Source organism: the organism of the source record quoted next, unplaced genomic scaffold (genome assembly GCF_019419815.1).
Source record: "Pyrus x bretschneideri cultivar Hongxiangsu unplaced genomic scaffold, Pyrus_bretschneideri_v1 Contig5, whole genome shotgun sequence".
NCBI classification, from domain to species: Eukaryota; Viridiplantae; Streptophyta; class Magnoliopsida; order Rosales; family Rosaceae; genus Pyrus; species Pyrus x bretschneideri.
Window position 1 is genome coordinate 3,370,269 of NW_025999787.1, and position 25,303 is coordinate 3,395,571.

General features: G+C 35.2%; 1 protein-coding gene and 1 pseudogene across 2 annotated transcripts; one reads left to right on the forward strand and one right to left on the reverse strand.

The window, feature by feature from the left end:
- Nucleotides 1-2,632: 2,632 nt before the first annotated feature.
- Nucleotides 2,633-7,349, forward strand: LOC125470297 (annotated as a pseudogene).
- A 1,808-nt stretch (nucleotides 7,350-9,157) lies between these two features.
- On the reverse strand, nucleotides 9,158-14,643 carry LOC103961635. 2 transcript variants are annotated; one of them, XM_009374207.3, is made up of 8 exons: nucleotides 14,455-14,643; nucleotides 12,828-13,922; nucleotides 12,387-12,505; nucleotides 10,415-11,359; nucleotides 10,019-10,331; nucleotides 9,740-9,905; nucleotides 9,436-9,541; nucleotides 9,158-9,341 (listed from the first exon to the last, which is right to left on the reverse strand). In XM_009374207.3, the coding sequence occupies exons 2-8, from the start codon at nucleotides 13,653-13,655 to the stop codon at nucleotides 9,224-9,226; spliced, it is 2,595 nt and encodes an 864-aa protein (XP_009372482.2). In that variant the 5' UTR covers nucleotides 13,656-13,922; nucleotides 14,455-14,643; the 3' UTR covers nucleotides 9,158-9,223. The 2 variants fall into 2 exon arrangements, with proteins under 2 accessions (XP_009372482.2, XP_018506504.2); XM_018650988.2 differs by lacking the exon at nucleotides 14,455-14,643 and adding an exon at nucleotides 14,012-14,448.
- Nucleotides 14,644-25,303: the final 10,660 nt, after the last annotated feature.

Consider the following 25,303-nt stretch of genomic DNA (forward strand, 5'->3'; position numbering starts at 1 on the left):
TAGGTGACTTGGGAATGTTCACCAGATGTACGATGAAATGCTTGCTTGGTAGACCGTGGCAAGTGCTTGATATGATTCAGCAGCACGCCTCGGTTGTTGTTCACAAATATTGACAGCACACCTAATTAGATTTCAAGAACATGTCTTAACATCTGGCGAGTGTCGGCATATCGACAATATGCATGGGTCGATAGGCACGCATCATGGGTAGGCAAAAATGACGAAATTTTTACCAACTACTCAACAAAATATTGAAAAAAATTGAGATTTTATCGTAAAATTAATTGGCAATATGTGCAGTAGCTTAACCTCTTCTAAACCTTTGAAAGGTTTTTCCTTTCACTAATGTGAGACTCTTTTACCTCACATTTTCACATGTCTTCTTACATGTGGCAAATTTTCAAGCCTAACACGTGGACAATACGAACAAGGTGACGTGGAGCACGTGTCGCCATTGGGCTTCACACATGAGCCAACTTAGCTCTGATACCATAAAAAAAGTTGAGGTTCTAATATAAAACCAATTGACAATATGTGGAGTCTCCCAATCTCTTGTAAGTCTTTGCAAAATTTTTCCTTTTATCAATGTAAGACCATTTTATCTCACATTCTCACAAACGCCTCACTGAAGATACCAAAGAAAAAAGTTACGCGATGCAAGCGCTATTTCATTTAAAAAAAAAAAAAAATTAAATGATGAAATCCCATAAGATTAGAATGTTGGATCAGTCACTGCCTTGCCCTCTAGCTTCTCCCTAAGACATATAGGAGTTGAAATAAACTCACTTCAGACGGATCAAGTACTTTGAATGAATTTAGAGTTTGAGAAACTACAATAACCCGTTTGACCGCCGCCCTGAGCAACCTCTTCAATATTCATGGGCCCTCATCGCTTTTAGATTAAGTCCATTGACATGGTTCTGAGAAACTATTTAGGATATGTTATGGGTTTGGAGAAACTATTTATTTCATGTTTAACTATTTCAATGGGATTGGAATTATTGCATGACACTTCTATTTGACTTGAATGATTGAGTTTAAAATTAATGATCTTAACGCGCTTCATTACGGGATTTAAGATTGATATTATCCTTTGTTTTTTCTCTTTCTTCGATACAACTATATATTTTCATTAAGAGGTTGTAAGAGAAAGCCACCAAATAGGTTATACATAATAAATTGGCATGGAAATCACTATTCATAAAATTTGCCTTTAATATCTCTTACCTTCAAGTCAAGAAAAATACAACTTAATTGTAATACTAAGTGGCAGTTTATCTTTTAATTTTTGAGAAAAATGGAATCTCAATGATGTTTTATATTAGGTTGATTTAGAATGACCCCATAAGGCCAAAATGATTTTAGGAAGCGTATATATTTTTCGACGCTATTATGTTATGATATTTTATTATGCTTTCGGAGCTAAATTTACGTATCAAAAAACCATGAGTTTGAATTCAAAAAACCATCTTTGACATTAAAAGGTGATGTGCATTTCTAAACCAAACTTAAGAGAGATGGATGTAGAGCGATCGAGGATTCGACAGCAAAGTGTGTGGACCAGTTTACTTGCAGTAGGAATTATATGACCGTAGATCGAGGGTGATATACTGTAATTTGGTAATTAGCAAACCAAGAAGCCGAGTAGTCAATCGATTATTCAATTCCAAGGGATATGTTATTCCATGTCCAACGTCCAATATGGTATCCAATGCGGCTAAGCATACTGGTGTGCAAACGGACAAGGGGGAGAGAAAGACAGTGACATAGAAATGATCGGAAATTTGAAGATAGAGCGAGATGTGGGGTCACAACTGTGTGGAAAAGGATACTTCATGAATATATAAATGTCCATGACATCATCAAGAAGCAGCTCAACAAGAATAAAGTTGTGAAATTATATAATCTATGTATTATTATCACAGTTTTTCAAGCGGTATTTCATTTTCTTTGAAGCGATATATAATGAGAGAAATTGGGCAATTTTTTTATATAATTATTAGAAAGAGAGTACACACGAGTCATTGTTACACATAGTAGTTATTACATAACACCACTTCCAGTTCCTATCTTAATTGGAGCAGGACTTCTACTTTTTCCAACGGCAACAAAAAATCTTCACTGTATGTGGGCTTTTCCAAGTATTTTATTATTAAGTATAGTTATGGTTTTTTAGGTAGAGAGACGGGAGAGAAATTAATTTATAAGTGACAGATACGCTATAATAACAATGATCATGTCAATAACAAAATATTATATTATGTATTATTTGCACGAAATATCACGATGGTTGTGTATATGTGTGTGTGTATCATGAAGAATCTTTTCAAGAGGTATATTTAAGTCAAAGCGATTGAGTTTTCATTTCATTTTATTATTATTATCCTCTAAAGGACCGTGTGCTTTTGGTTGCATATGGAATATTCCAAAATCGAGGTTCTCACAGCTTAAAATGATTGATTCTTTCAGGGTTATGAACGGAAGAATGCAAGCCAAGAAGGTGCTGTTGAGATTAGACGCCTAGCTTTTTACAAGATAAGATACAAACAAAACAAACTGTGAAACTCTCTTCATCTCTTTCTATATTCAGAGTAGCTCGTCCTTTCTCCCAAGTAGCTAGAGTTATATGTCCATGGCTGAAGATCATAATATATCTGATGATCATCATCACCAAGATCCATCAAAACTTCACGATCAACCCTCAAAAGGATTCGAAAAAGAAGATAGTACTAAACCAATCGCTCATGAGTTACCAAATGATCGACAGGAATACTTGTGTCGAACGCCGACCTCGTATGATCACAAGATACTTACCAGTCAAAGCTGCCCAGCGACACCAAGAAAACAAGCACAAGGAAATGTTTTCCTACATAAGAGGAAATTGGCACGATTGGACTTCTTCGAAACCACCGGGCGTGAAGAGGTAGACTCATTCTTTCGCTCCTGCTTTGAAGAATCTCCTAGTTCTAGAGCTAAGAAGAGATGTACCAGTATATAATTAAACCTTCTAGTATTTCTAGCTAGCAAGCACTCTCCTGTATAGGATATATATAATTGTTCATTATATATTTTTCTGAATTCCTTGAGTTAATGTATGGATCAATTATGAGCGATGTTAATTAGGTTTAGACTGGCTACAAACTAGATATATATACAAATATTTATAGTAAATCCAATTGCAAGGTTTTCTTTCTTTATCCTTGTTTTTTCATCCCAGAACTAATTGTTCTATTCTTTGTTATGGTTTTTTCGGTCAGTTGTTAGGGATGTTAGACTTGGATCACAATAAGACAACCATAATAATTTAGTATCGAACTCGTTATTCATAAAAATCGAACTTAAGAAATCCATCACTTACAAATGGATAATATTAGAAGAGTACGTATGATTGTAGCTGCAACCTTAGTTGGTAGGGTTGTCGTTACCACCTAAAGATTGTAATTGCTATTTTCTCTTTCAATCACTCATAGTGATGTTAGTATGGCTTAGAGTATGGTGAGGACTGTTGTAGTTGTGTCTCTCTCCTACTTTCTTTCATCTATATATTCTTGTTCATTGTAATCTTATATACAAGTTTGTTTCACATAGATAAATATAACTAGACCATAATACTAATTAAGTGACACCAACTCCTTATATTTGTTGATTACAAAGAAAAAATAAGCTTCTTTTTCTCTGAAGAATTTGGCCAAACTATTTGTAGTTTTACTAGCCACTCATTGCCAAGATTTTTTTTATTGCCCGCTTTAATGGAAGTACAACTAGCTATTGATACATTAATTCATGTATTCTCTTCTCTGTTAATACCATTACATACTTTGGATCAATAAGAAAAATACCATTACATTTTGCTAAATTTTGATCCGCTCTCTACCTACATACATGATTTTCCTTTCTTATTGTTAATTTCCATACACGTCTGGGGATTTTTTTTCCATGGTCATGGAAGCCGGCAGCAAAGAGAGCAAAAACTCTTATGTTCTCCTGTCCAATATACGAAAGCACACTGTTTGAGAGACTTTGTATGTGCTTATAAATAATCAGGTAATTCATGTTATCAATTGGTTTTATAATAGAGCCTGAAACTTCAACTTCCTTCCCACACAAAAGAAGGGGGACCTTCCGTATATACATGCACAGCCAAATATATGAACCCTCCTCTCCCGCACAGAGGCTATTATTGTGATAATTTGATACTGCTTCGAGGCGAGTCAGGCGACCATTATTTGGCTATAGGAAGAAATTATCTGTTCCACGACCTAAGAGCAGTACCAAATTAACCTATACATCTCCTAAAGAGCATTACCGGCCTTGTTTCGGCTGAGAAAATGCTTCTGTTTGGGCCAAGTAATACTGTGTCGGAAACATTGATAGTACTGTCCAAGAGAAATTTGGATTATAAAGTAACGTGTAAGCAAAGGGTTGGACTGGCATTGGATCCCATTTGTGCGTGTCTTTCGCAAGGGGAGTGGCTCCAAAAAGATAAAGGCTTCTTCTAATTTGTCTTTGTTTTTTGAGAGTTTTTATTAACAAGTGATATTATCTACACTAAAGGAGAGAAAATGGACTTAGCCTCGCAATAAGTTAGCAATAATGTGGTTTAAATTCGCCTTTGGTGAGAATCAAACCTAAAATCTCTCACTTTCAAATGAAGAGAAATATCACTAAATTATAATACTAAGTGACTTTAGTTTCTGAGAGTTGAAGAGTCATTAACGACCAAAAAAGAGACACTTACACTTATGGTCATTATATATATAGCCAGTTACGATACGAGAAGACGTTGTGACAAGCATTGTGACACATATTTTTAAGAGCTCTATTTTGTAATATATCTGAACAATCTAAATGTTTATATTTTACGTTTTACCTCAAAGATAGTGTTTAAAAAAATCACATCAATTAGAATTCATACTATCATAGATTAAATTTAGTATTTCTTTGTAGACTTGTATTCACTTATTTTCTAAATGAATGTCTTAATGGTTTTGAATTTGTCTAACTATTTGCAAGAATGATCTATGAATGATGTACTAAAATAAACAGTTCGTTGAAATTAAGGTTCTAAAAGGCATTAGGCACTAGTTGGGCGGCAGGCAGAAGCCTAGCGCCTAAGAGTCTAGATGGACGTCTAGGCAGTTTTTTTTTATTTTAATTAAATTTATTATATAATATATAAATAAATGTCTACTTTACTTAAAATAAATACATAATTGTATTGAACTAAATTGCAAAATAGAAATATGTGGATAATAAAATACTAGAACATAATGAAAATACAGGAACAAACATATAATGAGTATTCATCTAAATATTTAACAAGTCTATTACAATATATTGAAAAAATAAAATACAAAACGAAATTTTTCTATTTTCTGTTCAAATGAGAGTCGCGACGTAGATTAAGTGCTCAGGCAAGCTAGGTGCTCTTTCTTAATTTTTAAACGCCTATGATTAATCGAGCGGTGATCCTGTCTAGACGGCGCTAGATGGTATATAAATCCGTAATTGACATATATTACGAAGTGAACTATACTATATATAATACCAGAAGCACTATGAGGATGATTAACTGCTCTGATATGGAATGACGAAGCAATAATGAAGAAGAAACAAACAAGTAGAAGGAAGAAGTACAACGGTGGCCACTCCAGTCTCTAGGGAGAGGAATTGAGCTTTGCACTACTGTTAGCTCAAATAACAAACTCAGCACTCGACTCTTTAACGTGCACACGAACAATACCAGCTGAGCTGGACACATCAATGGACTCAGACAATAAAATCTAATTCTGATCCAACACTTGTCATCTATACGACGTGGGAAATGAGGCTACTTTAGTGTTTTTCTTCGTGTCGAAGAGGCTTCTTAGTTTGCAAGAACAAAAAGGTTAAAAAAAGCTAGTTGATGCTGATGCATTGCCTAGTCCCACATTAAACCATTCGCGCAGACAAATTCGAGAGAGGATCTTTTCCGGAATAAGATTTCGAAGATCTTCCAATCACATTCATTCATCGTACATCATGCGGTTAGTTTTAATTTGATACTGTTTATATTCAATTTTAAATAAAAAAATTACAATAATTTTTACCGCATAATGTACAACGAACATGTATGATTTGAGGATCCTTGAGATCCTCTCAAAGAGGATTCTGCAAGGATCCTCATACGACAAATTCGTGTGTTTCAAAGTCACTCAACACCTGTCCGCCAGGTGTCAAGTAAAAATACTCCAAAAGTGAATATAAACTGGCAAACTGAAATTTTATCCGAATCCTCTTGTTTTTACCATTTCGCAGCCATGGCCCATTAGGTTCAGAAACCACTCAACACCTGTCCGCCAGATACCTACGTCCAGTCAAAACACTAACACAGTTATTATTATTAAGTAATGCTAGAAAAATTAAATTTATAGATTAAATATTACAAATTAAATAATTTGAAAATTGATAATTAATTTATTACTTAAGCGTTATATTTATTATCTCCGTACAGATATTTAACTACGTTCCAATGTCGCCCTTTTCAAATAAGTTTTCTGAAAGGGGAAGAGGTTGATCATAGGGGCAGTGTTGTAAAAAATGGCTCCAAAGCGCTCGGCAAAGATGGTGGTGAAGACCACCAAGCAAATCGTGAGAGAGAAACAGTTGAAGTCTCAGTGACTAAAGCCAGAAGGAAGAAACAAGAAAAAGATCAGCCACTCGAGACCATTTCCATTGAAATGAAAGAAACAAATCAAACCCAAAACGTAGAAGTCTCATTGGGGAAAGAGCCGCGCAAGACTAGTGTTATCCCATCGAAACCCAAGCAGAAAACCAAACCCTAAAAACCCAAAGTGCTGATGTCCAAGCCGACAAAGAGGCAGAAGAAAACCCCACAAAAACTCCTGATCCGCATGAAGAGATAAATCATCGAATGAAGAAGAGCAGAAGAGTGAAGAGGCAGCGAAAATCGAAGAGCAAGTCTCGAAGAAAAGAGAGGAGAAAAGTGAGGTGAAGGGAGGGAAGAGGAGCGAGAAGAAGATGAAGAGGCGAAAGAGTAGTAGGGGAAGAGAAGAGTACAAGATTATGTTTATCGAGTTTTGAAGCAGGTGCATCCTGGGGTGGGAGTGTCGTCCAAGACCATGACAGTTTTGAATAACTTGATGAACGACATGTTTGAGAGGTTGGCTGATGAGGCGGCGAGGCTGACTAAGTATACGGCACGAAAGACGTTGTCGTCGAGGAAAATTCAGGGCGCAATGAGGCTGGTTTTTCCTGGTGAGCTTAGGAGGATGCCATGGCAGAGGGGGCTAAGGTTGTGACTTGTGAGCACGTATGGGTGCTATGGAGGAGGGTCGTCCAAGTCTTGATTAATTAGTTAAAATTTCATTTTATTGAACTCGTTTGTTTTAGTTAGTTTTTGTTCTGCCAAGTGGTTAATTAGGTGTGGTTCGTGGGGGCTAGATGATTAACCATGAATGGATGATGGTGTTTGAAAACTAATCCATCTGTTTTGGTTATGAATGCGTCGCTTTTTATGTCTGTAAAACTGTTTTCGTTAATTGTAATCTTCGGAACTTAGGGGTAACGGACTTGAAAAATATAAGAAAACATGATTTTAATCTCATCCGATAACAAAACAAAAATTTATGAGCATAAATTGCAAAAATAACTCAAAAGTTACTCAAGCAAGTCGCAAAACGAAAGCCACGAAAATTACGATCAAGTGGATCAAGTGTTTTTCTGTTTCAATAGATGCTAATCTTGCAAGGACAGTTGTAGTAATATTTGACTTACAAGAACAATATTAGTATTAATTCATCAATAATATTTGTGAGAAATTAAAATTTTAAACCAACTTTGCAAACCAAATAATGCGTCATTAATTGAAAATAAACACATTAATCCGTATTTAAGTCATAATTCAATTATCAACAATTACATCATTTTTTACAAATTGATCTCTTTCGCATTACCCATATTTGTGTGATTCTAAATATTTTAATCACGGTCTGTCGAGGTGTATTTCGGATTTGGTGTTGGGTTTGTAATCGTTGGGGGCCTAACACGTTTTGTATTGTTATTCAGTTCTGTCATTTCATGTCGAACTATAGTCGATGTGTCTAATTTTTTCTCTATTCCTTCCTCATTCTCTCCGTTCAGGTCTTGGACTTTCGAGTGAGTTATTCAGTTCTGTCATTTCATGATGAAATTTTTAGTATGCCGGGGGAACCTTACGAGCTTATTTAGAAGTGTTTTTAAAATTACTGAAAACAATTTTGGTAAAATTATTTATATAATCAATCATTAGTAAAAATGCAAGTATATCCTAAATATACAATGAAGTGTTTTTCTCTAAAAACTCTTTCAACTATTTTAAAAACGTCTACAAACAAGAACTACAAGCGGTTGAATACATAAAAAAAAAAATTACAATCACTTATATTATGACATTAGGCGTTACACCGAAGAATCATTCTTTGATAAATGATCAATATGAGTCAGACTCAATAGAATTGATCAATCATTTTTTCTGTCGTTAAGGTGAAGAACTGAACCAAGAATTATCTTTCTTTATCATCAATTGAATCACTATTCGAGACCAAGGATTCTATTTTATCATCAATCCAATCGTCGTTCATGTTTTTTCTTTTTTCTTATCAATGAATAGATCTTTTTACTTGTATGACTTAGATTTTCGTATTTTGTCGAAAAAGCGATTCGATTGATGAGATTTGGTATGATACTTATGAAACTGATAAGATTGATATTTAAATATTTCTTCTTAGAAAGTATTGATTTGACCCCATAAGCAGAATCATCACTCCATAGCATGTTGCCACCAAAAGCTCGTATTTCTTTTGGAAGGCGTTACACTGAAGAATTTCTCTTATACTTCTAAATTAAAGCACACTATATAGTACTAACGTCTATTGATATTTTTTACTGGTAAGTGAAAAGTCTAAATTTCAATTATTGTGAGCCGCAAGTTAAATATGCTAAAACTCAAAGTGAACGAATTCACAAGTACATGTACTGACTTTATGGTATAAGTGCTTTGCATTCTATTTTATTAAATTAAAATTGAATCAAAGACAGTGCGAAGTCAATCATAATTTCCACATAAGACGCCATGCCACCAAGGACCAAAGAACGGAGAGAAAAAAGAGATTGGATGGTGGCTGCAAAAACGTATGATTGCTATATATATATATCGTTTGTTAATTTAACTTTATTTCTGAAATTACAACACGGAAAAAGCACGAATCGCCTCAATTGCGGGTGCTCTACACATCGGACATTTTCCGCTACTCTCAATCAATTTGGTAGCACATTGTGAACATGTGCACATGTGCCCACATCTGTAAGAAGAAATCAACAGAAATCGAACAACGGTGTTAGAATCTCTACATGCCGAAAAATTGAATCACGATGGTACATGTTTTGGAGTTTTACCTGTACAATAAAGAATCAATGCTGCTTTCACAACATATACAGCAAATTCCTTTCCTTACATGATCCCATTTAGACCCATCTTCTAGCAGACCGTCTTGACACGCCCCTGCAAAAGAAGGCACCTCACAAAGTCAATTCAAAGAAAGCACACAATGTATCCAAGAGGGAAATTACATGGTACAATGCGGGAGAAACGTGTTATACATACATCTTTCCCTCATATAAGAATGCCATCTAGAAATATTATCAGGAGTTCAGAACTTCACAAAGCTAACTGAGAGTGGTCAATGTATTGTAGACAAACCTTGTGAACCAGCTGATCTATTCAGGGCATCAGAAACTTCCTGTCTTATTGAGCGCTGCAACTCAAGTTGCATATCCATGCAGGCCTCCATCATTCGTTGCAAGTTATTCATCCTCTGTTGTAGCCTGGCCATGTCAATCCTCATATCGTTAATTATATCCCAGTCCTGTATCCGTAAGCAATGTGTCAATTAAATAATCCAAAGGTAGGCATAAAAAAATATTAGTGTTTCAATACCGGACCATAAATTAAGATATGAGAAGCATTGTGCAAACTCACAATTCCATAACGTTGATGCATTTCATGCTGTGGCCAATTATCCGGGTGTGACTCCTGGTCCCAAAGTGAAGAGGAAGGTATTTGCTGTGATCGTATAGCAGTACTAGGACTATGACTCTCAACAGCATGCACTTGACCCCCATTTCGATATGCACCAGTCTGCTCTAGATCCTGTTCTGCAGATTCAGGAGAAGGTGATGTATCATCCAGCTCCCAGTCAATGGCAGCATGACTTTGCCTTTCCACATATGATTGTAAAAGTCGATCTAGATTCTGACGGAAGCCACTACTAAGAAGATTAGAGACCCTTCTCCTGCAACATTAATAAGATTTCTATAAGAAAAACAGATCCATCAGAAGCCTACGGCATATTCATAAATTAATAACATTTCATACCTGCTTAGGAGTTCCCTTAGCTCAGTACCAGGAGCATTATCATCATCCGGAAAATAAAATGTATCAATCTGCCTGACCGGATCAACATCCTGGTCCGATGGCTCTTCTAACCAACTTTGAACAGCCTCCTGAAAACCACCTTCCTCGTGCCAAACTTCAGGAACTTCTTCAATATGACTGTTTTCTCTATCTTCGCTCTCCAACAACTCCTGGGGCCATTCATAAGCAGTTGTTTCCTGCTGTTCCCCAGCTATATCTTCCCCAACGTCTTCTCTCAAGTCATTATACTCAACAACAGGTTGTTCCAAGTCCCTTTCGGCATTTTCTGAAACTTGATCCTGCCATTGTTGTACCTGAGAAGTAAATTCTTGAAAATTTACATCCCCAAGCACAGTTCCTCGTAAATTATATGTATAATCAGATCGTTCACCTATTACACTTGCCTCCCCACTCGGCTCAGACTGCTCATTAGACATATCACTGACTTCTCGCATGTTACTGTGTCCACCAGCATCATCTTGCAAAGTTTCTGGGGGCTGCTCAATGGCAGTGGTTGTATGTAAGTCCCCAATCATGTTATGACCAGTACCATCCCTCCTTTGAATAAATTCAGTGATAGTTGAGCATTGGCAGTCTCTTACAACATTATCTGGAACTTCTTCTTGCCAGCGCTCTACAGGAGCATCAGGTTCTTCTGAATCTATGTCTTGAATGGCGTTGCCACCTATATCCGTGCGATCTGATATACCACAGCGATGTTCTCGGTCCTCACTTGCCTCATCATTAGTGGCAGATTGTTCAGAAGACCCAGCTAGGACCTCATGTGTGTTGTCTACTTGAGTATCCCCATTTCTACTACCAATAGAAACACTAGAAGATGTCTCAGAGTGGCTGCTGCTTACTGGACCGGAAACAGAACTATCCAATCTGGAGCAAAAACCGTCCCTACTCAAAGAATAGATTTCAAAATATCGATGAGAAATAAATAAAAACATTCTTTTTTTCAATATAAAGAGTTGAAATAAAAACTTAATTCAGTATTAATCTATGAAATAAAGATTCACAGACAACTTCGACGATAAAAACGAAAAAACACATTAATGGAACCACAGTCTATAATAAAGATTTAAGAGATGCTCTAAGGGTGAAACTATATTTACATCACATACTATACTACATACATGACTAGCGTTAAAAACAAAAAATTACATTGGACAAAGTCCAAAAACATAATCAATTCCTAATTTACTACCAGTCAGAACAGCACCATGAGCAGCAATTACAGTGCCACATCATACCGAAATGGTGATAAGGGGTTAAGAAAAAGAATAAGAGTTCAATTTCACTGTGTAAAGGTAAATTGTTTGTTGTTTAAAACTTTTCATCCACAAAACCAGTGGGGAAGAAGAGAAACTGAAGAAAACTGGTACAGCATGACAGCCTCCCACTTCATAGTGCGTCCAGAACACATTCACCTGTTTGTTTGACCATTAAAATAAGTTGCGAGCACAAGCTAATAGCTATGTTTTGGCGTCTTCCAAATAATCAAAATTTAAAAACATCACAATCTGCCTAACGTAATTTAGGCCACAATCATCTTTCTATTGTGGAACACCCTTCAACCCCCCATAAACTAAACATATTATACCAAAAGCAATTTCCCGATTCAATAGAGGTTGGGAGATACATCAAATAGCCATCCATGAACAAACCTTGGAAGATAATACAAACAAAAAGAAAATACAAATGATACCAAAAAGAAAGAGAATTATAAGGATGGGTCAAATCATCACTCTGAGACGACGCAATTCCAACTATTTAATCGTACAAAATTTACAAAGAAATCCCACGGTAACCCAAACAAAAAGGTAGAATGAAAAGTTAAGCAAAACTTAAGAAAACAAATTCGAGCATAACTTTGCAAAGAAAATGAAAGATAAATATTTTTCAAATTAAAGCAGCGCAAAAATACCTTAGACCAGAGACTGTGTGCCTTTGTCTCAATAAGCCTAATTCATTTTCAGCCATGGAAGTAGGTCTCTCATTCTCAATCACTCTAGCATTTCGTAAGAATCTTCCTCTAAGCAATGACTGCAGGAGAAAAGAGAAACAATATTGGCATACCAGTACCCAAAAAGATTTTCCATGCCTTGAAGTTTAAAATCAATCGAAATATGTATTATTACACTTATATAATATAACACTAACAAGTAACAATATTGGTTTTCGTCTCAAGAATCACCTGTGTGGATATTCACATTATCCGATGAAAATAAAATATCATACTTACAAACTTTCACAAAAATTACAATGTAAGTTCAAGTATAATTAACTCAAAAAAAACCCATTTTTAAAGAGCAGAGCACCCATATGATAAGTAAGTGAAGATATGGAAAGCATTATAGCCATGAACCTGAATGCGGTTGCGGTGAGCAAACTGTGATACAGTCTTGTGCTCCAACAAGACTTGAAGTTCCCTTTGTCTTTCCCTCTCAGCCTTCTTTACCATATCCAGCATAGCCTGTCTACCACATAATTTACGAATCCTCCTTCGTGTATGCCCAGACCGGCCTTCAGTTTGGTTAACAATCAATCCATCACGAACTCTTTCAATTTGATTACCAATTTCAGCAGGTTGTTCTCCTCTATTGTCACCAGAAGCACCTCTCTGCTGGCTGTTAAGTCGCACCCACTCCCTTACAATTCTCACCCTCTCCTGTTCAGTTTCACCGAGCCAGTCTGCCCTTGAACTGTTATTCAAATGAGAACCATTTGACATATATTCAGCCCCACCACAAGTCATCCATTCCCTGAAAACTTGCCTCACCCTCCCCCTTTCAACCTCCCCAAAATCAGAATGCTCACTGCTAAAATTACTGCACTCCTCATGTTCATTTGACGACCCAATTTGACCTTGGGTCCATAATCGGCACTCACTCTCACCCACACTCACATCCTCCAAATCACCTGGGCGGTCACTACCGTGGTCTTCAGTAGTGTCTACTCTCGAGATCTCATCTATCAACCTATCACTCCTTTGTAGAATCAACCTCTCACTATCTCTCTCTTGGGAACGACTCACGACATCCTCATCCTCAAGCTCTCGCCACCTTTGTAGCAGGGAGGATGCACGGGTACTCATGCTCCCTTCATCACGTATTCGCCTAGATGAATGAGACTGAGAGTCTCTAAGGAAAGAAGGTTCAAGCACAGAAACATTGTGTGGACCAGCAATAGCCATTCTCGAAAATCCAAACTAAAAATTCGTTCTTCAGCCCATCTGTATAAAACGCATAAAAAGGCGCATTCTTTACAGGAATTACAATCAGATGATTCTTTAAAAAAACAGATCATCAAATTCAGCAAGATTAGCTAAGCTCGTAGCCATTGTCTCTGTCATCATTGCCAACACAAAGGTGATAAAACAGACTCATCCAACCCAACACCCATTAAATTATCCAATTCCTTCAATAAATCATCACAGCTGTGACATATTCCTTCACCTTTGCTGTATCCAGAAAACAAAAACAAAAACAAAATCAATATTTTACCTTCAAATTACTATCAATTAGTTAAAAGAATGCTTACATTATATACCTCAAAACGTAAATGGGAAGAAATTGAAGAAACAAAAACTTGCCAAAAAATCCAAAACCCCGAAATCACCGGAGTCAAAATTCAACAAATCCTCAATCCTCTGTTTGGTCTCTGAGAAAATGCACAACCGGACAAGAAACTAAGGCGTAGAATCCCATATTCCTCACCATTTGGAACCCCACTAACATCGCAACACCACATTTAGACTTAGTCAACCTTAAACTTACCACACCTAACAGCCAAACCCCCAGATTCACATATCCATTTTCCATCATTTTCCCTAAACTTTCTCGGCAACCAAACAGAAAATTGAATCGAATACTAAATCGGCATTACAAATCAACCGCTCAGAGCAATCTAAACCGACGAAATCACCGAACAGAGCGTGAAACCACGAGGATTTAAATAAAACACTGGGGAAATTTGATGAGTGAGAAACTTACCAGCGAAGTTCTCTGCCTCATGATTTGGGAGTAAAGGAAACGAAAACCCTAGCTGTGTAGAAAGTAACAGGCAGAGAGAGAGAGAGAGAGAGAGAGAGAGAGAGAGAGAGGATTTAGAGAGAGAAAGTGGAAGTTTCAGAGAGAGAGAGGATTTAGAGAGAGAAAGTGGAAGTTTCGGGGAGAGAGAGAGAGAGAGGGAAGAGCCGCGAATTTGCGAAGAATAAATGGAAACACGTCACGGTTGGGAGGCTTTTCCCCCATAAATATTTGCCGTAACGCCAACGTCTACAAATTTTTAGGGGAGGCCGCCAGGGGCTGTCACGTGGCAAGTGTTCGTTCGGTCGTTTTACGAAACCTGACAAATCTTAAATTTAACGGGAAGTGGGGAGCAAGCTTGGGAGATGGAGACGGCGTCGTTTGGATTGTCAGTCGTTGGGGGATACGGCGCCGTTTGGATGGCTTCCTTTTGTAAGTATCTCAGTGGTGTGTGCGTCGTGCGAGTCACTGAGTGGGCTCCCTTGTATCCAATTTATTATGACATTAATCAAAGAAATTAATTATCAATTTATGTTGGAAAGAAAATATGGTTTAAATTATTGGAGACCGGTCGCGTTTTCTTCCATTTGGATGGAGATGGTACAACCTTTGAGGCATTTTTCACCGTACGTTTGGTGGAGTAGCAGTAAGGAAATGTTATGGAAGCTCTCTTAAATCTATCTGTTTATAATTTATCGTTAATTTTTGTACTAATATTATAAAATATTATGTAAAAAAATGAAGTAGTTAAGAATCCATAAAAAAATTTTCCTTAACGTGTTTCTCGAATATTAATTTGAAAGAATACTGATATAATTTTATTATCAAAAGAAAAAAATAGTACAATTATTTTAATGTTTATACTATATCGTATGACAAAGATGTGCCAACCAATAGAATTAGGTTTACGAAGGATGTGAAGCACATATACATATACATACATATATATATATATATATATCTCTCTGCAAAGACAAAGGCATAATTAGTTGTCACTCAGTATTACGATCTAGTAGTATTCATCTTCACTTGTAGCTAAGAGGTCTTAGATTTGAATCTCACCAAATAAAAATTTGAACAACATTATTGATAGTTTATTGTGAAGTTTAGCCTATTTCTCCATCCTAATATGGTTTGTTTTAATAAAATTAAAAAAAAAAAAAAAGAAGAAGAAAAAAGGCATAACTAGCTAGGTATATTATGGAAAACCTTTAGATATGGACCAATCAACTCCCATCATCAGTAATCCGCAAAGTCCAATCTCTTAACTTGTATAAGTTAAAGTCGCTCTTTAGAATTAGAATCCGTCGAGGATCATCATTGCAAAATAAAATTTGAATTTTCAAAAACAAAAGGGCCTTAAAGTCCATGAGTGCAAAGTTAGTTTTATGGAAAGATATATAGTCAATTATTATGATACAAACAATATTAGTTTTAGGATACACTAGCCGATAAATTCGTACGGAAATTAAAATCTTAAGATTGAATAGACCAAATGAAAATTTAAAAATGTAAATAAAAAGAGGAGTGCAACAAAAAACTATAAACTCACTAGTTACTCACATTGTTGAAGAAATGGAAAATTATTATAGAAGATTTGAGATTGAAGTTAGGCATCATAAAAAAGATAAAAACGAAACAGTATTAAATTCAACTTTTTATTTTTGAACAAACGATATTCTTCAATTAGTGTAAAGACAAGTATTGAATTCATAAAGGAAAAAGAATGAAGTCACCATGTGGCCCTTGGTGGTCATAAAAGATATTTAAAATTCCAGCTTTTAGATAGGTGCATTTGGCTCATGAAATCTATGCATCAACCGAAATCTTGAATGATGTAGTTGTATAAAAAGTCGTGTTAGATCTTAATAAAGTTTGCCTCAAATCAACACGAGTGAATTTTTCATTTCAAATTAATAAAGTTTGCTCATTACATAGTTAGATTAAGTTTTTTTTTTTTTTTTTTTTTTTTTTTTGGGTAATTCAACAGATTGAGTCTTCTTTGTTCTAAAGCAATTGAAGGTGTTTAGGTATTTAAAAATGCTTATGTATTTAAAATTAAAAAAAGTACCGGTTATATACTTTTTTTTTTAAGAAACAATTCAAGTGATTTTTTAAGAAATACTCACATTTTAATTAAAAGTTTAACAGTGCTTCTAATAGAAGCGCTCCAATTGAAAGTACTTCTAAGCAAAAGTGCTCTCTAAAGAAACATTTCCATACAGGCTATATTGGGATATGAGTTCATTCCCTCACTTGCAATAATGTATTTTTACCGTAGAAATTTCATAATCCAAAACCATTCAATTTCTTAATATTCATTTGAAGATCATTTTTATAACAAATACTTCAAAAATAAATGGACGGCTCATCATTAATATGTTACTTGGTACTTAAACCTTTGATTTATTTAATACATTTGGATAACTAAACAATCTCCGTTTTGAATGATTTTTTGTAGGGACAATCTTTCAAATGAAGCTTAAGAAATTGAATGTTTTCATTATAAAAATTCTATGACAAAGATACGTTATTTGTAAGTGAGAGAATGAGCTCATCATTCAATGGCCAAAGGGGAATGCAAGTATTATCCTTCTTGTATTAATAAATGGTACGTTTTTCAAAGGATAATATTTGCGTTCCCCCTTTGGGAGAATGCACATATCCCACTTCTTTCTAATAACGTATATTAACCGTATATATTTCATAATAAAAAATTTTCAATTTCTTAATCTTCATTCGAATAAAAAAAATCGTTCAAATCAGAGATCATCTAGTCACCAAATATGTGAAACAAATCAATGATATGAGTACCAAGTGATATATTCATGATGAACTGTCCACTTATTTGATACATTTGAATGCTTAAACAATCTCTTATTCGAATAATTTTTTGTAAGGATGATCTTCAAATGAATATTAAGAAGTGAACATTTATAATTATGTAGTTTAAAAAATAAAAGGGTAAATCTCAGTTTACTACCCTCAAATTTCATGGTTTTTAACATTTGGTACTTGAAGTTTTTTTCGTTTCAAAGTCATACCGAAAGTGTTAATTTTGGGATAGCCTGATACATCCGTTAGTCCGGGTGTTAAGTCTTTCGTTAACTGATGGCATGGTGCCCATGTGGACATTGATTGGGCACCATGTGTCATTAAGGGGTCCATGTGGAAATTAAAAATTAAAAAAAAATTTGGAGACAAAAAATAAAATAAAATAAAATTTGGTCGTCTTCCCCGACCTTCCCTTCCTCCATGGCCACTACCCCTACTCCGTCATCTCCTCTTCCTTCCCCTTCTCTCTCCACGTTCGCCTCGTCGGCCCTTCCTTCCCCTCCAGCTTTGCCGCCCTCCTCTCCTCCTTCCTCACCGCCACCTCCCAACCCTCCAATCACTTCCACGTTATCGCCCCTACGAATCCCTCTCTCATCGCCTCGTCGTCCAGCACTCTCTCCACCTCGACGTTTCTCACTCCCCCTTCTTGCCTCCGTCCTCACCAAAACCCTAAGCTCGCCAAAACCACCTCTAGCCTTCGATCGCCGCTCATCTCCGTCCCTTACGACTTAATTGACCAAATCATCAAGTGTTTGGGTAGCAATCCAAACCCTATGCTTACAATTACTGATCTGGGGGCTCTTCCCATGCATTCACCAAGTGTTTGGGCATCATTTGGACCGGGAAAGGCCAGTATATCTGGATCGATTTGGGCACCGAACCGGTCGATTACGACCTCGTACTTTCAGGTGGTGGGTGGGTGGGTGGGTGGGTGGAGTCAAAGATGAAGAGGAAGGGTGGATGTATGATGAGTTTGAAGAGAAGAGGTTGTTGGGTTGGTGCAGAGGTGAGAATGGAGGGATAAGGGAGGAAATGAGGGTCGGGGAAGACGACCAAATTTTATTTATTTATTTATTTTGTCTCCATTTTTTTAAAAATTTCCACGTGGACCCCTTAATGACACATGGCGCCCAATTATTGTCCACATGGGCGCCACATCATCAGTTAATAGGAGATTTAACAGCCAGACTAACGGATGTATGAGACTGTCATAAAATTAACACTTTAGGTATGACTCTGGGACAAAAAAAACTCTATGTACCAAATATTGAAAATCACAAAATTTGAAGATAGTAAACTGAAATTTATCCAAAATAAAAATACATTCTCAGTAAAAGGTAAGATATGTGCATTCCTCCATGAGGAAGGCAAGTATATCAATGGAATCGGCCATGTACTTAAACTTTCGGGATTATTTTTTTATTTTTTATTTTTGGGTCAATCTTTCTGAATTAGTTTAACAAAAAGTAAATTGGAATAATTAATAAATCTCTTAGCCTGTTCACAAGTTGGTCATCCATCAAATTATTCCAACCATAAAAAAATTTCAAACTAAAAAATCCATAAAAATATGTCTCGACTTCAGCGTTGCCAACCATGTCGGTGACACTGACAGTACACTAGTGTAATAAATCGTGGCTTCGGTTTATAAAAATGAATGGTGCTTATTGTCTTATTATATTGTGTTAGCACTATTTTAGTTAGTTCGATGCCCCAGCTAAATGTTGATGAACTTGAGTAATAACATTGTGCCCAAAATGGGCCACATTTAATCAACATTTGACAATTATCCAATTCCGAGCAATCTTTGTTATTGCTGGATTAGGCCCGTTGGCTGGTATATGTTTTGTCAATTTGCTAGTATACATTCTTCCTTATTAGCCTTCATGCACGCGATCATGCGAGTGCAGAAGACATTTTTTGCATCACAGCATACTACGAGTAACTTACATGTCTTAAATCATGTTAAAAGAAAAATCAAATATGTGAAGTAAATTAATAATCTTAGTTCATGCTAGAAGAAACCCCTCATAAACCAATTAAAGCAGTTGAATTCACATAATAAAATTAGTCTCTATAGAATTTACATTAAAAATAGAGAAAATAATATTTAATAAACAATTGATTGAATCATATTATTGTTAGCCCATTTTAAGGCAAAGCCCACACCCTCCCCCTTAGTGTCGATAATATCGTTTGTTAATAAACAAAAAAAATCATTTGATAACTAATTTAATTACATTATTATCCGCGTGCGAAATATTTTTTTATAACCGGCATTACATGTCTCTTAAGATGTTTTGAATAATATTTAATAAAGAACTAATTGAATCACATTATTGCTAGTCCATTATGAAATTAAGCCCACCTCTTTTCTCCTTAGTATAGATAATATTGTTTGTTACAACAAAAAAAAAAAACAATCATTTGACAACTAATTTAATCATATTATTATCCCCGTGCGAATTTATAACTGGCATTATTTGATGCATTATTTTGGAATGCTTTTGAAGTTTTTTGTTTTGAGGGCATTTTTGTCCATTTATTTTTGGTAAAGCATTACAACACCAAAACACTATTCACCTTTTGTGTTCTCTTTATATATAGAGAGATTATATTCACATACCCTAAATTACTTTTCCCACACTCTTTTAATTTTTTAATATTTTCTACATACCACTAACACTTAGTATAAAAATATTAAAAAATTAAAAAAATGTGGGAGAAGTCATTTGGCATGTGTGAATATAATCTTTCTATATATAATATAAAATAAAATAAAATAAAATATAATATAATATAATATAATTATATATATATATATATATAGATATAAAATAGATAGATTTCTTGCAATAGAATAGAACATATCAAAATATAATTAAGGAACCAATATAGATATGAGTGTGCGGAAACCATTTGTAGGAAAATAATTCTAAAACGCCTTTTTGTACCGTTGTACTTTTCTTCTTATCAGATGTTAGATTGAATAAATAAAAGATTATTAAACGAAAACTAAGGAGAGACGGTAGGCGCTAGGCAATGGATTGGAGCCTAGCGCCTAGGTAGGTGAGAGCTTAGGTGGATTTAAATAAACTTATTATTATTATATAAATAAGCGCATGTTTATACATAAAAAATACATAATTGTATTGGGACACATAAATTGAAAATTATAATGACATATAGATTATAAAGTAACAGAGCATATTGAAAACATAGAGAACCTGAATATAATGAGTGTTCATCTAAGTATTTAATGTATCTTACAATTATCAAAAAAATAAAATACAAAATGAAAACAATCTATTTTCTGTTTAAGTGAGAGCCGCGACTTAAGTGGGTACCTGGATGGGTCTAGGCAGACGCCTAAATAGACTACGTCTAAGCAGGTCTAGATGACATTTCTTAATTTTCAAACGCTTAGGATTAATTAGGATGGTAACCAACCACCTAACTTCATGTCCACACTCCTTGATATTAAACTGAATGGTTCATTTTTCTTCGCTAATATTTTGAGTCTTAGAAGTGAAGTTAAAAAAGCACTAGCTAACATGGTCTCATAATTTATTGTTTTTAGGTACACATTATGAAATCCACATGCACCTCTGTCTGTAATTGCTTGATACATAGCCCCGACTAATTTGGCTTTGAAGCCAAACCCCACAGCTTTTGCTGCATGCATCTTGTTTTTCTCGTAGTGGCATTGGCACATCTACTTACCTCTTTGCATGCATGGGTCCTAGAGTTACGTGAACATTCACGTTCTTCTGCCGCTCTCTAGTTCACTATCATCTATAAAATGCTTATGAGTTTTTTTTTTTTTTTTTGGGAGTCTAAATGAAATATTTTTTATACTGTTCATTTTTAATATTAAAGATATTTTTAGCCTAAAAAGTCACTCATGATATTATTTACTTACACCTCTATTTTGTTTTTGTGATGAAAACTAAGGTTTTTGAGGACTTTTTGTTAGTTTTCCTTTTTTTTTTTTTTTTTTTTTGGGTTAAGTTATAGTTCAAGTGATTGAGAGCGTTTAATTTAGGACTCGAGAACTTAGTAGAATTTTTTTTTGAACAAACGATATTATCTACACTAAGGGGGACGAGGTAGGCTAAGCCTCACGATGGGCTAGCAATAATGTGATTCAAATTCACCTTTGGCGATAATCGAACTTAAATCCTTTCACTTATAAGTGAAGAGGAATACCACTATGATGTTGTACTCAATAGCAACACCTAGTCGAAAGATTAGAATCAATCTAATCTAACCTCGTGGCTTGAAGGCCGGAGGAGTAATGACCATAATTTTAACCTAATTTGGTCATGAAAACATTGCAAAGAAATATCATCATATCAAGAGTTAGTTGATAAGAAGATTCATTATTTAAAACATGTGTTTTTTTAAGATAAAAATATGTCAACATCGTACATAAGATACATGTGTGGAGATGGACTCAGAGCATATTAGTCATTTTATTTTTATACAAACGATATTATCTACACTAAGGATGTAGAGAAGTAGGCTAAGCCTCACAATGAGCTTGCAATAATGACGTTCAAATTCACCTTTAGTGAGAATCGAACGTAAGAACTCTCACTTACAAATGAAGGGGAATATCATAAGACTGTAGTACCAAGTGACAACATATTAATCATCTTACCATTGGTGGTTGACAATGATAATTCTCTCACTACATAAGCAAGTATAAATAGATTTATGTACTCAATTTTGCTTCATGCATCTCTCCCTTCTTTTTACGAGGGGAAGTATCTCCCTTACCAACAATCCAGAAAATGTCCACAAAGAAAAGACTAATTGTAAAGAAAATGGTTGCCAAATCAATGTCTGCATATGGACAAGACAATGAGACGTCGACAGAGAGATACATAAAAAGTGTTAGGTTACCCGTCTTTCAAATCCTTTTCTTGTTGATGTATATAGCTCTGCCCCTCCTTTTTCACATTGTCGTCCTTCGGGTCCTTGATCTTAATGGCATATTTCCTTTGCAGTACAAGACCAAGCAGAAATATCCCCAGCTTACAGGAATGTAGTGGAGGGGTCTAGAACAGAAAGGCTGATAGCTTTGCTTTGAGAACACAACTACCACATCAATATATATTTGCCGATTTTTGGGTAAAATAAGTCTCTTAATTCATTAAAACTGCTAATTTCATCCCTAATATTATACTAAAAGCTATTTTATCTAATTTTTTGTCAATTTAAGTCACATGACACATTTTAGAGGCTAACACCGTCATTGTCTTGCCTATAAGCCCTTAATGTTGCATATAATTTGTGAATCTAACGTCTAATTTACCCTTCAAAGTTAACTCCATACATTATATTTTTGAAAAAGTAGGTCCTTAAACTATATAAAATTACCTATTACCATCTAAGTGTGTCACATGACTTAAATTGGATAGAATAGCTTCGAATCTAATATTAGGGATGTAATTGGCAGATTTTACTAGTTTAAGGAATGATTTTTCTGAAAAATAAAAATAAAAATTAGGGACCTAATTTTTACTTAGGTAATAATTTAGGGACTAAATCGGCAGTTTACCCTATTTGCGGGGTTGTTAAGGGTTGGATGGAAAGAGTACATGCCAATAGAAGGGTTGGACCCCAATGCATAACTGTAAATATATTTTCAGTAATATTAGGTAGACTAATTTTTTAAATCACATTTGCCAACCATGTAATGTATCAGTAATAAGAAACAAACATGTTAACCAATACATAATAATTCAATTATCAACAACTACGTCATATGATTTACTTCTTAGCATTACCCATATTTTTCTTCTCGATTAATGATAGATATACCAACTTTTTAGATCATATTTGTAAATCATGTGATGTGTCGTCAATAGAATATAAACATATTAATCAACATTTAAGTAATAATTCATTCATCAATAAACATAATTTATAATTTAAAATATACAATTTAAATATACGATCTCCCTAGTATTACTATCCTCTCTAGCTTCAGAGGGGAAGAATGTAGTGGATGAAGCATGCCTATATTCCTATATAATATTTTTATATAGTATATATCATGCACGGATATATTTGCTCCACATTGGTTGTTTTATTTATTTATTTTTTTTTTTTGGAGAAAGGGAAATATATTACCCACGAAGAAACAAAACACAAGAAGGGCCCAAATACACACAAAGAACAAAAGAAAAAATGGACCCTAAAATACACAAACAAAGCCCAAAGAAAGACTTCGGACACAGCTCAAACACCACACAACAAAAGAAACCCTAAATCACAGCTACTGTAGCTGCTCCTCCCACCGCCGACACTTCCCAACAATTCGAAGCCATCTCCGCCACAAGGACCTGCCATCACACCATCTCGAGTCCCAGAGTTGAGGGAAAAAAAAAAGCCGCTCCATCCTCCCAAACCACCCAAACGACCGCCACCATAGAATAAAGGAAGCCCGCGGGAAGAGAGATCCCACCGGCCTTGCCATGGCAAGAGCCGGCGGCGACGCAGAAAATTGAACACGGAGTCACTCCACATTGGTTGTTTAGCTCGGTAGATTTCGTGCCATTTATTTTGCTCTGTTTCACATCAAATCAAATAAGGATTGAATCCCAAAGTCGATGCAATCCAATCTAACTAAAACAATTGGAGTTGTTATCACCGTTACTAGAAAGAGTTTCAATAACAACTTTCTGAAAAAGTATTAGTGTAAGTTCACAATCATTAGTTCAAACATACGACTTGGCTAATCATGATAAAATGAAATACATATAAACGATTTCATTTTTATCCAACTAATGTTTTATTGTTTGAATTTTGTGTTTGATTAGATTGGACTATACGTAAAATCTAAACATTTTTGGACTGATTGAATTTTGTGCTTGATTAGATTGGACGATGTGTGAAATCTAGGAAACCAACTTTGCTGGAGTGGCTGCCGGTATAAGGATTGAATTCCTTTAATAATATTTACACTTTTTAAAAAATACTTCAAACTAAATACATTAAAAAAGAAAAAAAAAATCAGCTAATTACTTTATAATACGAAAGTAAACCTGCAGAGCAATATACAAAGCTATAGGATTTTGTTGAGAAAGTACGAAAGACTAACCTTGGAAGCACTCTGTAGTTGAAATTGGATGGTCACAAATTTTAAAGAGTGTGTGTTTGGGGCATGCAAATAAGGTTTTAAGTATCAGTGTATACTATTGATAGGTTTAGATGGTTGCCACTTAAAGGGAGTACGTAGAGGTTAGTTGCTATGTGCTGTGGATATTGATCCTAATAATGAAACATGGGTTATGGCTTATGCAGTGGTAGAAATAGAGAATAAGGTTTCGTGAATTTGGTTCTTAAAACTGTTGGTTGTTGATGTTGGTATTGTCAATGAATATGGATGGACATTTATCAATGACAAGCAAAAGGGCTTAATTCAATCCAATTCCGAGGTTTTGCTCCAAACATTGAAAACGTTTCCCGATCCAATCCGTCTAAAAATCACTCCTAGTTAGAAACTCCTGAATTTGAGGAGAGAGAAATTGGCTCCTAATGACTCATAGCATTAAAAGGATTTTGTATTTGCTTAGTAAAATCTCAAATTAATTAAAACCCTAAACTAGAGAGGATGTTGCGGGTGTTCCTATGTTAATGGTGTTTTAACTAAAACATTACCTAAAAAATAGAGTAGGATTGGAGATGCTCTAACGTCAACATTCACTTATGATACGAAGATCTTATAAAATCAGTTGCAAATTAATCAAGTACGACATATTTATAGAGAAGCGAATTTGATGGTTGACACAATGGAAGCTAAAATTAGGCGGATTAGCATCCATTGGCAACAAGACGTCACTTGCAATTGATACAAGATAATCCTTTCAAAAATATTGAAAAGAAAGAGGTCAAAACATACACAAGTATTGCCTAAGCCCACACTTTTTTGCTATCTCGAACCAGAGCCCACAATTCAGAACAAGAT